General features: G+C 39.1%; 2 protein-coding genes across 6 annotated transcripts in view; one reads left to right on the forward strand and one right to left on the reverse strand.

Annotated features, from left to right (window-relative positions):
* CYFIP1 (cytoplasmic FMR1 interacting protein 1) overlaps positions 1–14,986 on the reverse strand; it is a 133,031-nt gene that overhangs the window by 31,299 nt on the left and 86,746 nt on the right. For all 5 annotated transcript variants that reach the window (XM_048858992.2, XM_048858983.2, XM_048859007.2 and 2 more), the window contains one exon: positions 12,236–12,323. In XM_048858992.2, the coding sequence (XP_048714949.1) occupies positions 12,236–12,323 (88 nt within the window). The remainder of the gene's footprint in view (positions 1–12,235; positions 12,324–14,986) is intronic.
* Positions 112–5,667, forward strand: LOC125640511 (fibronectin type III domain-containing protein 9-like). The gene is made up of 2 exons (XM_048859091.2): positions 112–649; positions 3,098–5,667. Exon 2 carries the CDS (start codon positions 3,236–3,238, stop codon positions 3,896–3,898), a length of 663 nt encoding a protein of 220 aa, XP_048715048.1. The 5' UTR covers positions 112–649; positions 3,098–3,235; the 3' UTR covers positions 3,899–5,667.

A 14,986-nucleotide genomic window follows, 5' to 3' on the forward strand; every position in this document is an offset into this window, starting at 1 on the left:
TATAAAACTGTGGCAAGGGATTATTAAAAAAAAATAATAAAAAATATTGCAGAGGAATACAAAAAGACTAAAGCAGAAACCTGAAACAGCAAAGTTCTCATTAATCACTGGGAGAAGCTTGCCTTTTTTTAAGCTATTGCTTCCCCCACATCCTTTCACTAAAAAAAACTCCAAAAAACAAAACAAAACAAAAAAAAACCAACCAAACATCCTGTTCTGCCGATGTCACAAAAGTGCTAGCCTTATTCACTCACAGCATCACTGAAGCAAGCCTAGGTACATACAGAGCAGCATGTAACTGGAGTGCTCGTACACTATATTGTCCAAGAGGTAGCGAGTGAGAGAATGTATGTCTTTTTTCCTGCATGTTCTTTAAAAACCTAGGCAACAGGCTACTTAGACAAGATGTGTTCATGTACGAATTTAAGTAGAAGAGAAAGAAACAGTGTCACCAGCATCCCTGGAGAATAGAATTGCAAGTGTCAAGCAACTAGAATTTAGTCCAGAGAATCTGAGAGAGAAAACTGGCAAGTACAGATCATGAAGGAGGAAATCACCTACACAAAAGGACACAGAAAATCTCAGTTTTCAGTTTTGCAATCTCTCCATCTGAAAATCTTATTCTAAGGATTTATATCAGGAAGTGAAGGTCAGTAAAGATTTTATAATGAATAAAATACTAAGTTAATTTTTCAAACATTAGGATATCATGTTATGTACATTACGTCTAAATAGTAAAATGTAATTAATGCTTGCTAACAAAACATTGTGATTACATTTAAAAAAAATAAAAAACCAAAATTCTACTCAAATAGCTCTGAGAATGAGATGATGGATTCTAAATATGATCAGGCAATATTTAAAAAAAATCTTTTTACTTAAAATGTAATTATCTAGGATCTATTTAACTAAAACTTGATATGGGACTCAAGAGCAACTAGATGCTCTGATATTATAGTGTAGACCACCGTATAGATACCTAAGAGACTTAAGATGGATGGCCAAGTTTAGTATTATAAAAACCACTCTAGTCTGTGGTGTGCCCCCATCTGTTTATCCAATGAGTTTATTCAATGGCAAACTCATTTCTTTGAAATTGATGCAGCTGTTTCATTGCCTATATTTTATGGTGGTTAGAAAGAAGGGCACCTACATTCTTGGGGGTGGGTTGTTTTGTTTTTGTTATTTTTTAGAACTGCCTATATAATTTAGATGGGTGTGTTGGCATTTATATTTTAAAAATATGTTTATTGTTGTATTGTAGATGAGCATATGCCTTCTGTTCTTCCCAAATAAGCAAAATACACAAACTGCAACTGAGAATTCTGAGAAATATGTCCCCACATATGAGTAGCAGTTTTGTTTTTTTTAAGGACTATTGTGCTTCAATGAAAATGGTGCATAAGGTACAGTTATTTTAATGTGATCCTCAGATGGGTAATTTTTCCAGTGGTTTTTCCAACTTAAAAAAAGAAAGGTAGACAGACATGTGTACTACCTCACATAAACTTCAGAATATCTGCTATGTCAGAATTTTATAAGCTTCCATTCTCAGAAAAATTTTCCAATACTAAATTGTTATTTAGACAGGAGACAGAATCCATTACATCCACAATATGAAATAATATGTTCACACTGTAGTGAAATCACTAATCTTTTATTTCATAATCATTGCTAAAGTCATTTATGCTAGTAATTTAGCATAAACATTTCAAAAACACTTAAGTGCTTAGTATATGTCTACACTGCAGCCAGGAAATGTGAGCATACAGAAGGTCCTAGACAAATTAGAGGATTGGGCCAAAAGAAATCTGATGAGGTTCAACAAGGACAAGTGCAGAGTCCTGCACTTAGGATGGAAGAATCCCATGCACTGCTACAGACTAGGGACCGAATGGCTCAGCAGCAGTTCTGCAGAAAAGGACCTAGGGATTACAGTGGACAAGAAGCTGGATATGAGTCAACAGTGTGCCCTTGTTGCCAAGAAGGCCAATGGCATCTTGGGATGTATAGGTAGGGGCATTGCCAGCAGATCAAGGGACGTGATCGTTCCCCTCTATTCGACATTGGTGAGGCCTCATCTGGAGTACTGTGTCCAGTTTTGGGCCCCACACTACAAGAAGGATGTGGAAAAATTGGAAAGAGTCCAGCGGAGGGCAACAAAAATGATTAGGGGACTGGAACACATGACTTATGAAGAGAGGCTGAGGGAACTGGGATTGTTTAGTCTGTGGAAGAGAAGAATGAGGGGGGATTTGATAGCTGCTTTTAACTACCTGAAAGGGGGTTCCAAAGAGGATGGATCTAGACTGTTCTCCGTGGTAGCAGATGACAGAATGAGGAGTAATGGTCTCAAGTTGCAGTGGGGGAGGTTTAGGTTGAATATAAGGAAAAACTTTTTCACTAGGAGGGTGGTGAAACACTGGAATGCGTTACCTAGGAAGGTGGTGGAATCTCCTTTCTTAGAAGTTTTTAGGGTCAGCTCTCCAATAGTGCTCAATATTTAAGCCTCTGTAACTTCATACTATCAAAGTGATAAGCAATGTTGAATATCATGCTCCCTTTTCTGTTAAAGATATTTAAAATGTATGCAATTAACAAAAAAATTGTTCCATGATCTCTCATGTCAACAGACATGCGTACTACCTCATGTGTCCATTAAAAATTCTGACTGTTTAGTTTTTACACGGCAACCGAGTCAGGAGAAGATTTTCAAAAGGCACAAAGGGGAGTTAGGCACCCAACACCCACTGGATGTCTGTGGGAGTTTAGTGCTTTATGCTCATTATGCCTCTTTTGAAAGTTTCCCTCTTAATAAACAGAAGTTTTTAAATGATGGGTAATTTCACTCTCACTGGTGTATTGTCTGACTGCAGATTCCTTAGGATTGAAATATTCAGTGATTTACACAATAGTACCAAACATTTCTGCAACTGGAAAGGTATGAAAATACTCTATGATTTATTTTTCAAACAAATGCAAGTGCCAAAGATTCTCTTTGCTTATAGATTCAGACTGATCAGATTACTTCATTTTAAATTGCCCATAGAAAAATTAAAAGCACTGTTTCCTAATAAATTACTTTTCTAAATTACAGAACACTAATGTTTAAGAGCCACATAGTTCTTCTCCGTGGTGAAGCTTCTGGGACATCTCCTTATTTTTCTGGAACTGCAACTATAATCTTCCTTTCTTGTGGGGAGACAGTTGTGAAAAAATATTGAGTGGCATCACAATGGGAGTAACAATACAAAATGTAACAGGAAGCACAGCAATGGTAATTTGGCCACCCATGGCCATTTGTGATGACAGCTTTTACAGTATTATGTATCATCCCAACAGGAACAACATGCTGTCAGGTTATTCAAGAAAAAATTTTCAGAAAGAAGAGCGAGTGCCTGCTAGTCGGTCTTCATTTGTCATAGAAAACCTAACTCCACTAACCACCTACATATTGTGTGTAACCTGCCAATCTGCAAACCCCTCCAGTGACCAGTGCAGAATTTTTCACACATTAGAAGAAGATCCAGCATCTGCAAGCAACAAAAAAAAAGATCTGGCCCTGGGTATCTGGCTAACTAGCAGTATTCTGCTTCTCATCATTGCCGGGATCCTCCTTTACGGCTGCCTGCATATATGGTACCGCAAGAGACGAGAACGTGTAGAAGGACAAAACATGAACTCAGAACAGGACAAGGGGGAGGCTTGGACAATAAACAAGTCACACACCCCAGAGCAGTTTAACAAGCAAGGCAGATTAGTCCAAAGTGTTGAGGGTAAGAATGCAGAAGGTATCCAACTGGCTACCATAATAGAAAATCCCTTAACTTCTAAGGAGCCTACCATGCAAACTTCTAAAAGCCAGGAATTAGTGCCGATGACAATTGGGCCATTTTAATTGGTAAACACCACTGCACAGATTAACTGTGCACCATGTGTGAAATATTTTAACCTACAGGGTTCTATACCTTTTACAGTTTGCATTTGAGGTGTTTAATTATTGCTGATGCACTCTTATCAGCATTCTTAACCACAACTGCCCCTCCCACCATCACACGCACAGCTGGGAGGGTCTCAATATTAAGGTTTAGAACTTAGTATTCTCTTGATTTGATTAAGAAAATATTATCAAGCATATAGCATAGAAATCAAAGGGTATTCTTGATTTTTGTTTTGGAGGCAGAGAATAAGGTTTATTCTAAAACGGTAAACCAAAATAAATAAATGAATGAAAAGGACAAAGGGAGAATTATTATTAAATAATAAACCAAACTGAAAATTGCATACTGAGACCTGTATTCTCATGCTGCAGGCAGCTCGAATGCCCTGTATTAAATGACTACATCTATAATGGCCTGTCACGTTTTTTATCCACATTATTCAGAATCAGGTTGTACGTTGTACTTGACAGTTCCATTCAAAACAAGTTCTAGTTGTAGGACACCAGTTAAATTCATTGATATTCGAAAAAAAGGATTCCTATTTCACCCAATTTAAATATGCACTCAGGAAGGTGACACCAGCAAGAGGCACTCTAGTTACACCACCATGAGAGGTTAAGGTATTCAACGCTTAAAGCTGCAGTTTAATGCTTAAAGCTGCAGCTATAAGAGGGAAGTGCTCATTGCACAGCATTGAAAGGGGAGATCATGAGACCCAAAACCATGACTCATGATTGCTCTTTCCCTAAACTGAAGGGGGAGAACAGAACACAATGGCAGGTCTTTATCCAGCCACCAATTTCTGTTAATGTACCAAGAGTAAAAGCAGCTAGACTATGACTGAGTACATGTATTTTTGAGATTATGGAAATTTACATGCAACTACAGTTGTCCTGAAGATCTTGTCAACACTATCCTTGAACTGGAAATGTGGGCACCCTGGAAGAATAATACGTCCAGTGTTTTCACACATTCATCACATTCCACAGTTTTCAATCTATTAAGCACATATTTCTTCCTTTTAAATTGATATATTTTAGTGTTATTATATAATATGGTGTGTGTGTGTGTGTGTGTGGCTGTACAATATACTGTGATTTTATGCATTTATTTTAAACTGATATTAAAAGAATGTATATTGAAACTCAACATTCACTTAGCCAGCTTGATCTATTCCAGCAGACAAAGAAGGGCAACTGTTAGCATAGCCATTGCCATCAATTTTAACGGCTTTCTGGAAGCCAAGGTGGTCTATTACAGACAGGTCTGATAATGTAGCAGCCACTTAACACTTCACAGCAGGCTGTGTGGCTTTTCCAGCTACTCCACTCCTGAAGTGTTTCAACCATTCTGTGACTGATACTTCAGTTTTCTTAGTGCTAAGGTAGTCATACAGATGGAAATCATAGCTGGCACAATCAGAAAACAAATTTGCTCCATTCGTTTTGCCGTTGGGAGATAACACAACATAATTGTGTGCCAAATGGATGGTGACTCTCCTTTCATAGGAATATGCTCAAAATTATATTGCTGTACTCAGTTAACCTTTATACCTGGTCTGTAAATGTTAAATAATGTCACATACATTTTTTTTCAGTTGATTATGTTGTCCTTTTGTCTTTTAAATAAACTGTGTCCGATGTTGAAAATTTACTGGCGTTTCAAATGGAGATAATTACCCAAAGCAAACACTAGCAACTGAAATAAAGTCTGCTCAGAAACTGAAGTTGTCCCTGCAGTTTTATCTCCAAAACGAATGCAGAGAAATAAACTACTGCATGCCTCTTTTTATCAACTATGATGAAATACTTGTTCTAGTTAAATTAATTCAGAGCAGAGAGACTCATATAGGGAGGAAAGATTATCCTGTGGTTATGACATAAGTCCATGAGATCAGAGACCTGGCTCTGTGCCCAGCTCTGCCAATGGCTTACAGCATGACTTTGCAAAGTTACTAATTTCTCTGTACTTCAGTTTCCTAATTTGTGACATGGGGACTGTCATCATTCCAGGCTGACTGGTGTGCCCCCTTGCAGGTAGGCATAGGGTTACAGGTAGGCATAGGGTTACAGGTGAGCCCTTACTAGATTTTCCCGATGCTAAAGAGCACCTCCCTGTGGAGGGTTTCATTTCTTAACAGAAAAGCCAAAACAGAATATAAACAAAACTTTCACTCCAGCATCTCATTTGGGTGACTAAGTCGTTCCTAGCCCTTCTGTCCCCGACCTGAGTCCAGGGCTTGTTTCCATCCAGGCTCTTTCCCCAAGATTGTCTCTGCCCCTGCGGTTAGGCCTACTGCTCCTACTGGAGTAAGACCCTTCTCTGGATTCAGAGGTCCAGGGAGGTCCAACCACTGCAACTCTTCTCTAGGACAGCAGCTGATCTTCGCCAGGGCAGTATCTTGGAGACCTCTGGCTGAGACCAGACCCTCCTCTCCAGACAGACTCCCCATTCTGGTGGGTTCCCCAGAGAACTCATCCTCTAGGCTCCCTACCCAGCCCTCTTGCTCAGGCCTCTTCTGGGAGCTCCTCTCCACAGGAGCATCCTGTCTCCCTTTGGAGTTTCCCTCTAATTGAGCTTGGATAACCTTTATTAGGTCCAGCTGCTTGGTTACTAATTAGCCATCTGAGGCAGTTAATAATCCCCAGGTAGGGCTGTCTCAAGCAGACAAGGCCCTAATTTCCCATTAAGGGCAGCTGCCCTGTGACAGGGACTCAACAAAATTCCCAAAGATTTAGAGAGGGTCAATTAATTGATGTTAGTATGCCACACTGAGATCCTTGATAGAAACTGCTATAGAAGTATTATATTATTTACAATTTTCAACTGTGATAAAATCTTTGTATTACTTCAGGCTTTTACTTATTACAGCCCTGTACACACAGCAATGACAAAAAATGTAGGCATTTAAAAGCCTAAGTTGCAGTGTCTTTCAACAGGAATTAAGGACTTCAAGAGACAAGCTTTGAGCAGGGGGTTGGACTAGATGACCTCCTGAGGTCCCTTCCAACCCTGATATTCTATGATTCTAATATGGGTGAGGTATTGGATGAACTTCTGTTGGTGAAAGAGACAAGCTTTTGAGCTACACAGAGCTCTTCTGATTTGGGAAAGGTACTCAGCCTCACAGCTAAATACACCATGGAACAGACTGTTAAGCCTAAATGCTTAAGTCAGTTTTGAAAATGCGACATAGGAGCTTTTGAAAGTTTCACCCTATATAGAATTAGAACATTCATAATCTTCTGCTCTGAGCAATATTGATTGATTTGGCTTTCTAACCTGTGAGAATCTGCAGTCAGATAATCTCTCTAATCTCTCAGGTTCACTGTGGTGGTCTTGTGTTTTGGCAGCTTGCCCTTCGATTAAATGAGAAGGTATATATTTAGAGTAACTACTGAGACTGCTAATAAGAACCAACTAGTGCAAATTAATATTGACCTGTGTCCACTAGGAAGTGAACTGAAACTACAGTGGTTTATATTAAATCAACAGAACAGCCAGACAGCCATGCTTTTTTTGTGTGTGTGTTAAGTACTAAGTGGTTTAGAGGTGAAAAGCTCATTGTACTATCTCCACTCCCCTAAGACATCAAATCCTCCTACCAAACTGTTATCAAAATAAGCTTCGTGTTCCTATGGTTATTTGCATAACACATAACTGACATTAACAGAAAAAAAGAGTGGCGAGGTTACAGATGGAAGAAGAGACACTCAGAATGCTCTACTTGTCGATTAATAGTTTCTCATCAAAGACAAGTATACATCATGAGTGAAATCCTGCCCCGATTAAGTCAGTGAGAGTTTTGCCATTGACTTTAATGAGGCCAAGATTTCACCCTATGTCTTTAATTTGGATGATGGAATATTTTTCCTCTACAAAATAAATTAGATGATATACACACAGAGCTCTGAAGACCTAACTGTATATTAACTGTTTAAGTATTAGTAAATCCTCTCTAAGCCAAAAGTAGCCTCTGTAGTGGCTGGTCTATATATCCCCCATAAGAATTCTATGCTTCATAATCAGATAAAGCTAATCATGATTCTTAAGGTAATATTCTCCCAGTTGGGAGTTATACAATATTTTATATGGCCATCCAATGTTTCCTCCTCCTCCAGAGCCATCTCTCCATAACCTGATGGCAGTATGTCCCATAAGACTATTTGACTCTTGAATGAAATCAAGAGACATCATTCTGCATGCTCTCAAACATTCTCGCCAACATAAAGTCAGTCATTTTGCAGTTAGGTTTTTTTCTAGCTGACTGTTCCATTCCCAATGCCAGCCAGGAGGAGCAGTTCACAATATCCACTGGCCTATATCTCATTACTGATGTGAAAGCAGGGGCCTGTAGGTACATAATATCAGGTGTCCCTGATCCTCCTGTAGGAACTGACCAGTTAACCAGAAGAGCATGACAGGAAAGCATACACAAGCTGAAGTGTGTGTGTTCATTTCTTATCAGAAAATCTCCCAAATCAAAAAAGGTGGGGTGTTTTGTTATGGGTTTTTTAAATTATTTTTAAAATACTTTGCTGACTGAAGGATGGGTTGCTAATCTTATCAGCAGTCACAGTGGGAGTTAATACCTCTTTTATTGCAGAGCTGTGAGAAGTTAAAGAAGAGAATGTGGTTGGGAGTGCTGGATGATGAAAAAGGGGAACTCAATGGCATGATCTGTCCTCAGTTCTCAGTTGGCTCCATTATTTGCAGATGGAGGGCATTTTATTTTGAAAGGGTTCTGCAACAGGTTAATCTTCTAGGTAAACAAGTTTAGCCTTGGAATCTGTAAATCTCTGAAAGTTCATCTCCAGCAGAGCATTCAGAATCTTGCATAATAATCCAAAGATTGCAGATATTTTTTTCCTGGACCCCAAATGCCCTACCACCATCATACATCAAATATTTTAAATTCAATAGTGAAGTTCTCTGCTGCAGGAAACACACAACAGGCATACACATTCGGACCATCATTCAAAGAAGGAGTAAAGAATATAATAAATCTAATGTGATGTAGAGTTCTGCTTTCCCCCAACACACTGTTCAATAACTGCTTGGAAGTGAATAGTCTAATTAAAATCACTACTTGTGGCAACACTCAGTTCAACTTTTAAATTTTCCATTTAAAGAAAGATTAATTCTCATTTTTCCTTCATGTTTTAGAAGCACACATTTTACAATAGCAATCATTACCTTGGGACTGCAAGTTTAGCATTTCTGAGTTGTAATTTCTCTGTCTATAATTAGCTATATAAGCCTGGACAAATCACTTAAATCAATCTGTCTCAGTTTCCTCCATCTGTAAAAATTGATATTATAATCCTGACAACACCTAAGAGTGGTGGTGCAATAATTAATTTATGTGTATACAGTACTTTGAAAACGAGATATGCTAAGTATAATTAGATAATGAAAAGTAACCACACAAGAACGAAACATACCTAGGTGGCTCACTGAATCAGTTATAATTCTAAATGCAATACATAAGATTTGCAACCTCTTCTGAATTAATACCCATCTAACTGTATCATGAAATGAGAAATATTCTTGCACTTTGTCTCTCTTCTTACTTGAAAAATGCTGCAAAATTAGAGTGATAATTCATCTCCTCTATTTAAAATACTTTCTAAGTGCCTTAACAAGTCACTGTTACTCCAAAACTATGGGCTGGGATGGGGGACAGGATGTTCAGAAAAATTACCACCCATTCCTTCCCACGAACTTTTTAGGATATCAGTGTGACACTACATCCCATATTCTTCATAGAGATATGGTTATTATATGATTATGTCATAACTAAGATGGGTTTTATGCAATATGGGTCATGTGAGATATCATTGGAAAGGTTATGATTTACTGAATATGATTATCCTATTTCTATGCGTGTATCATTTTTGTATCTGAAGTTAGGAATATTATCTATGCATCTCTTACACATGTGTTTGCACCTGAGGAACACCCACTGGACAGAATGCAATCATTCCAGATGGCAGGTTGGGAAAGGCCATTAGGGGGAACAATAGGTCTTTGAAGATGCTAATCTCCCACTAGGGAGCCTTCCTGGGGATGCTGCAAACAGCCTCTGAGTTATGGCTGCAGGGACATGTGACCAAGTCACCTGGTACTGGACTCCATGATGATACTAGTGTTTTTCCACTGATTGGGTGGTGGGGTGGGAATCACACTGGGAGACAAAGGATTCCCACCATATGCAAAAACTATTTAAGGCAGGGGAGTGACATCATCAAGGTTGGTTCTTCATTGACTCCCCGCCCAAGAAAAAGGACTGCTGGAAATACCTGAAAACAAAAAGACTGGACTAGGAGAGAAGGGCTGAGCCCAGGCAAGAGGATTGTCTAGCCTGTGAAAGAAATATCAGGAGTTTTAAGCTGCAAGCAAATGCATCTTGCCTTCAAGAATCTGCAATCTGCCTAAAACAACATTTAGGGTGAGAATTTGCTATTTATAACCAATTTATTTAGTATATTAAGCTTAGATTGTATATTTGTTTTATTTACTAGGTAACCTGCTTTGAACAGTTTGCTATCTCTTATAATCACTTAAAACCTATCTTTTGAAGTTAATAAACTTGCTTTTGTTTTTGTCTAAAACCAGCGTGTGTGGAAATCATAACTTGGGATAGAAAGCTGTGTATATTCCCCTCCACACTGAGGGAGGAGGCGAATTTCATGATCTTACGCTGTATAGTTCTCTGTGCAGTGCAAGACAGTATAATTTTGGGTTCACAGTCAGGGGGATGTGCACTTGAGTACTGGGCAGTTCCTTAGCTGAGCCTTCCCATGCAGAGCTGATCTTAGCATGTGTGTGTACAGCTGCAGCTGGGTGCGTCTCTACCTGTATGTGTGCTGGTAAAGTGCAGTCTGAAGCCTGGGAGAAGGCTTGGCAGGCTGCATAGCAATACAGTTTAAAACGGAATCCAGGCTAGTGGGTCAGGCAGGCTCAGTGGTACCCCAGTTCCAGGCGGCACCCTGAAGGATTCCGTCATAATCAGGATCTAGGAAATGAAGTTTATTTTGTAAAGTGTTTTTTAAAAAGCTAGCGATGCTGCTGCAAGAAGAATATAGACTCAGGGTTTTTTTTTACACTACTAAATTTAGGAATTATTTCTTTCTCACCATCCATTTAATAAAAGCTTCGTATTAATTCCTATACATACACATTCCATAAGCAAAACACAAAATGAGTGTCAGTCTAAACATCAAACAAATAATAGGAAATGTGACTTCATGGAGTTATAATGGAAGTGTCAAGTTGGGAATTTACTGCTCTTGTGATACATTAAAGTACTGTAGCTGGATATTAAAGAAGTAAGATAACTTTGTGACCATAAAATGTTTACTGCTAAGAACGGGTAATTAATTCCCAAGCTTTCAGGGATGAGAAAGGATTTTATACCCCCAATATACAATATTACAGAGTTCAGCATGTGAGTAGTTCTATTAAAGTAAATAAAACTACTCACTTAAAGTTATGTGCATACACATAAGCATTTGCAGGATGGAGCATTTTGGGTATCAGATGCTGTCTCATGCTTAAGGCACAGGATGAGGAGTCAGGAGTGCTACACACTCACTGTTGTAACCTGGCATAAAGCCATCATCCTCTACCCATTTCTGTTAGCTGATCTGTAAAATAAGGAGGACAATTCTAATCTATCCAACAGGGTTGCTGGAAAGCTGAGTTGATTAGTGTTGGTAAAGCAACTTTCCAGATCCTTGAAATGTAGATAACATAGAAATGCAGAGATTTTTTTTAAACAGTTTAATGTCTGAGATTTTGAGAGAGAGTCCTTATGTTTATTTTAAAGTCTGATTACAGTCAAAGGGCAGCTTTTCCTATTTGTTTCATTTCACTTTATAACCACCACCACAGTAATTGCAAAGAAGCAGCAGCTACTTTCAGTGTGGGCTCATGTTCCCTCTCTCTGTGGTTGACAAAAATTCTACAGCTCATTTTTTGTTCAGTTCTCCTCTGCCACCATGGAGAATTGTGCAATCTAAGTTTGACATGAGAACTAATTTGTAACAACATTAGATACAGCCAAACATCAAACCACAAAGTTTACACTGTCTTGCAAATATCACTGCACCTTTCACTCAAAATCCAAGAGCAAATTAGATTTAAAATATCCTCAAGAAGCATATGCACTAAATACTTAAGCAAATTAAGGGTAAATTTCATAATCAATCATTTCTGTACTGTAACATTTTTCAGAAAAGTTCTGTCATCAAGTATATACAAACCACAAATATAGGGTAGTAAAATCTAACCTTCGATCCATGGAGATATTGGGGCTGTGCATTAGGTTGCTTATCTCTCTGAAACTCCTGAGAAAAGGGTAACACAGTACGAACAAATCTACAAAAGCAAAATATAGACATAGTTAGTTACACTGGCACATCTAATATACCTAAATACTTGCTTCTTCTGTCCACACACAAAATCAAATCGCCATTCTAACCCTACAGTCCAAGTCAAGTAAGGGGCAGCATACAGTTGCACTGCCCCAGGAACAGGGCAGAAACCACACTGCAATTCCACACCTTTTTGCTGCTGCAGCTTACTTCCCATTTTGTGCTGGCTCCAATATGCCCATCAGCACACTGAAGGGTACTTCTCTTGCACCTGCATTGGAGAAGAATTAGCAGCCCAATGTTGGCTGCTCTCCCTCTTTCCCCATGTAGGTGCTAATGATACGGGTAGCCCACAAAGGGGAGAAAAGGATTTCCTTACACCTCCTTACTCCCATGCATAGGCAATTGAGTCCTCAATAGTTAGAGATTGAACAGAACTACAAATCCTCTGCCAATGAAGAAAATGCAAAATTGTTCCCTACAGTTTACATACTAGTGTGTGTTACTACAATTCTACCCATATGCCTACAGGTTTAAACACAGAATGCCTTCCAATAGTGCAGTAAACAAAATAACTAGCATCTATTGTATGTGGTTCTTTCCTCCTACCCATCTTCCTTTATCCACAGAGAAAATCTGTGTGGAATACATTTTTTTATTTTTTTTTAAATGTATGCACAGTGTGCTGAGGTGCTATGTGTTTTTATTAGTGAAGGCCAAGTAGAAAAGTGCTCCTTCCACCTGGAACGGAAGGTGGCAAACAATTTACCCTGGTGGCAGACAATTTCATTGCACAAAAAGAATGTACCTCTAATAGACACACTCCTGTCAGAAAGCGCAGTGATACATCTGGTATGTTTGCCATACCGATTCTATGTCAGTGCATAAGTAACACTTGTTCTCCATGTTCAAATCACCCACCTTGCTTCTTTAAAATACTGCCACTCCTGTTTAACGTTTTTTTAGAGGAACTTCACCATCGGATGCAGCTTGTGTTGCTACCAGAGAGTTTTAAACAGATTAGAATACTAATTCTGTCAAGATTAGTGTATGGCAAGCACCATCATACTTTTAATTCCAGTGTTCACTGAAGTAAGCCTTGCTTTAGACACCATTAAAAATGCATATGCGTGGGAAACAAGTGATCTGAACATGCCTCCAATTCTATACATAGCTAAAAAGTGTGACTCAATGGATGTCTGCAAATCTGAATTCTCTCCCAATGCTATTTTTTTCCTGAATATAATGCTGGTATCGACTTCAGAAAAATACCATTGGCAGAGAATTCAGATTTGCAGACATCCATTTAGTCACGCTTTTTGGACAGATATAGAATCTGATTTGTGCTTGTTGGATCATATTAAAGAAGTTCTGAATTAAAATCACAAATGAGTTTGATTCCCCATAGTTCAAATTCCAGGGTATTACTAATTAAGAGGTCTCTTGGTTTTTGGTACTGTTTCTCTCCCTCTATGTGTGAAACTTGCAAGCTTTGCTAACTGTGTTAGTACATTCTAAGACAGAGTCTGTTCTCAAAGCAGTTCACAGAGAGAGAGACTCAAAACAATACTCTAACAACAGAAACAGCACCCAGAGACTCCCCGCCCTTTTGTTGTATTAACAATTGTCATTAAAATAGAGATAGAGGATGTATGTGGATGGATGCTTGGTGTGGATAATAACTGAATGATCAGGGAGGTGCCAGCCTAAGAATCCAGTGTCCATTGGCTGAAGAAGGCGTCAAGTGGAAATAACCAGAGGACCCCACCCGGAGGGCAGACTGGAATCCACCCAACAGCCTCAAGAATGGGAGAACCAAAGAACAAGATAACATCTTGGAGCCGTCAGGAATGTGCTATCTGCTGATTGATTCAGCAACAGCATGATGAAGCAATTCCCATAGACTGGCATAGGAAGAAATTCCTATAAGAATAGACTCTAAAAAGTGAGAACTTTGGGGGGTCTGATTCTGCAAACCAACTTCCAGGAGCATCAGATGAGCATCTGACAAGGCCCTGCTCCCTCCTCATGTCCAGGCCACCTGGCCAGTGGCTTGGCATGAGCAACTCTAAGGCTGGTAACTATGATAACAACCTTGCAGAACCTGTGTGTGTGTTTGTATGAATGAATGTGTGAATAAATATGAGATTGAATGGAATGTTATAACTATAACTAACTGCTTACTATGATTCTTTCTGTATTCACAATAAATGTGGTATTTTGCCTTTTTCCCTTTAATAAGATCCTGCTGGTTTTTATTTTATTGGTATAACATGCTCAGGTCACTTGTTTCCCAGGCATACACATTTGTAATGGTACACAAAGGCAGATACTTCCTTCAATTAACCTAATTGGGCGAGAGGGATAGTTCAGTGGTTTGAGCATTGGCCTGCCAAACTCAGGGTTGTGAGTTCAATCCTTGAGGGGGCCATTTAGGGATCTGGGGCAAAAATTGGGGATTGGTCCTGCTTCAAGCAGGGGGCTGGACTAGATGACCTCCTGAGGTCCCTTCCAACCCTGACCTTCTCTGCTTCTAATACAGTGGTAAGACTGTGTCCAGCTATATATAGAACAGAAAGAAGGGTTTCCACATGTGAAGATAAGAGTTGTCACTTGTCCAGGTTTTCCAAGATTGTCCCTCTTTTGAGGTAGCTATCCTAGAAAAAC

This window comes from Caretta caretta, chromosome 1, assembly GCF_965140235.1.
Source record: "Caretta caretta isolate rCarCar2 chromosome 1, rCarCar1.hap1, whole genome shotgun sequence".
NCBI classification, from domain to species: Eukaryota; Metazoa; Chordata; order Testudines; family Cheloniidae; genus Caretta; species Caretta caretta.

Coding starts and splice junctions, on each gene's coding strand:
- LOC125640511 (XM_048859091.2), top strand. CDS start 3,236: ATGGGAGTAACAATACAAAATGTAACAGGAAGCACAGCAATGGTAATT.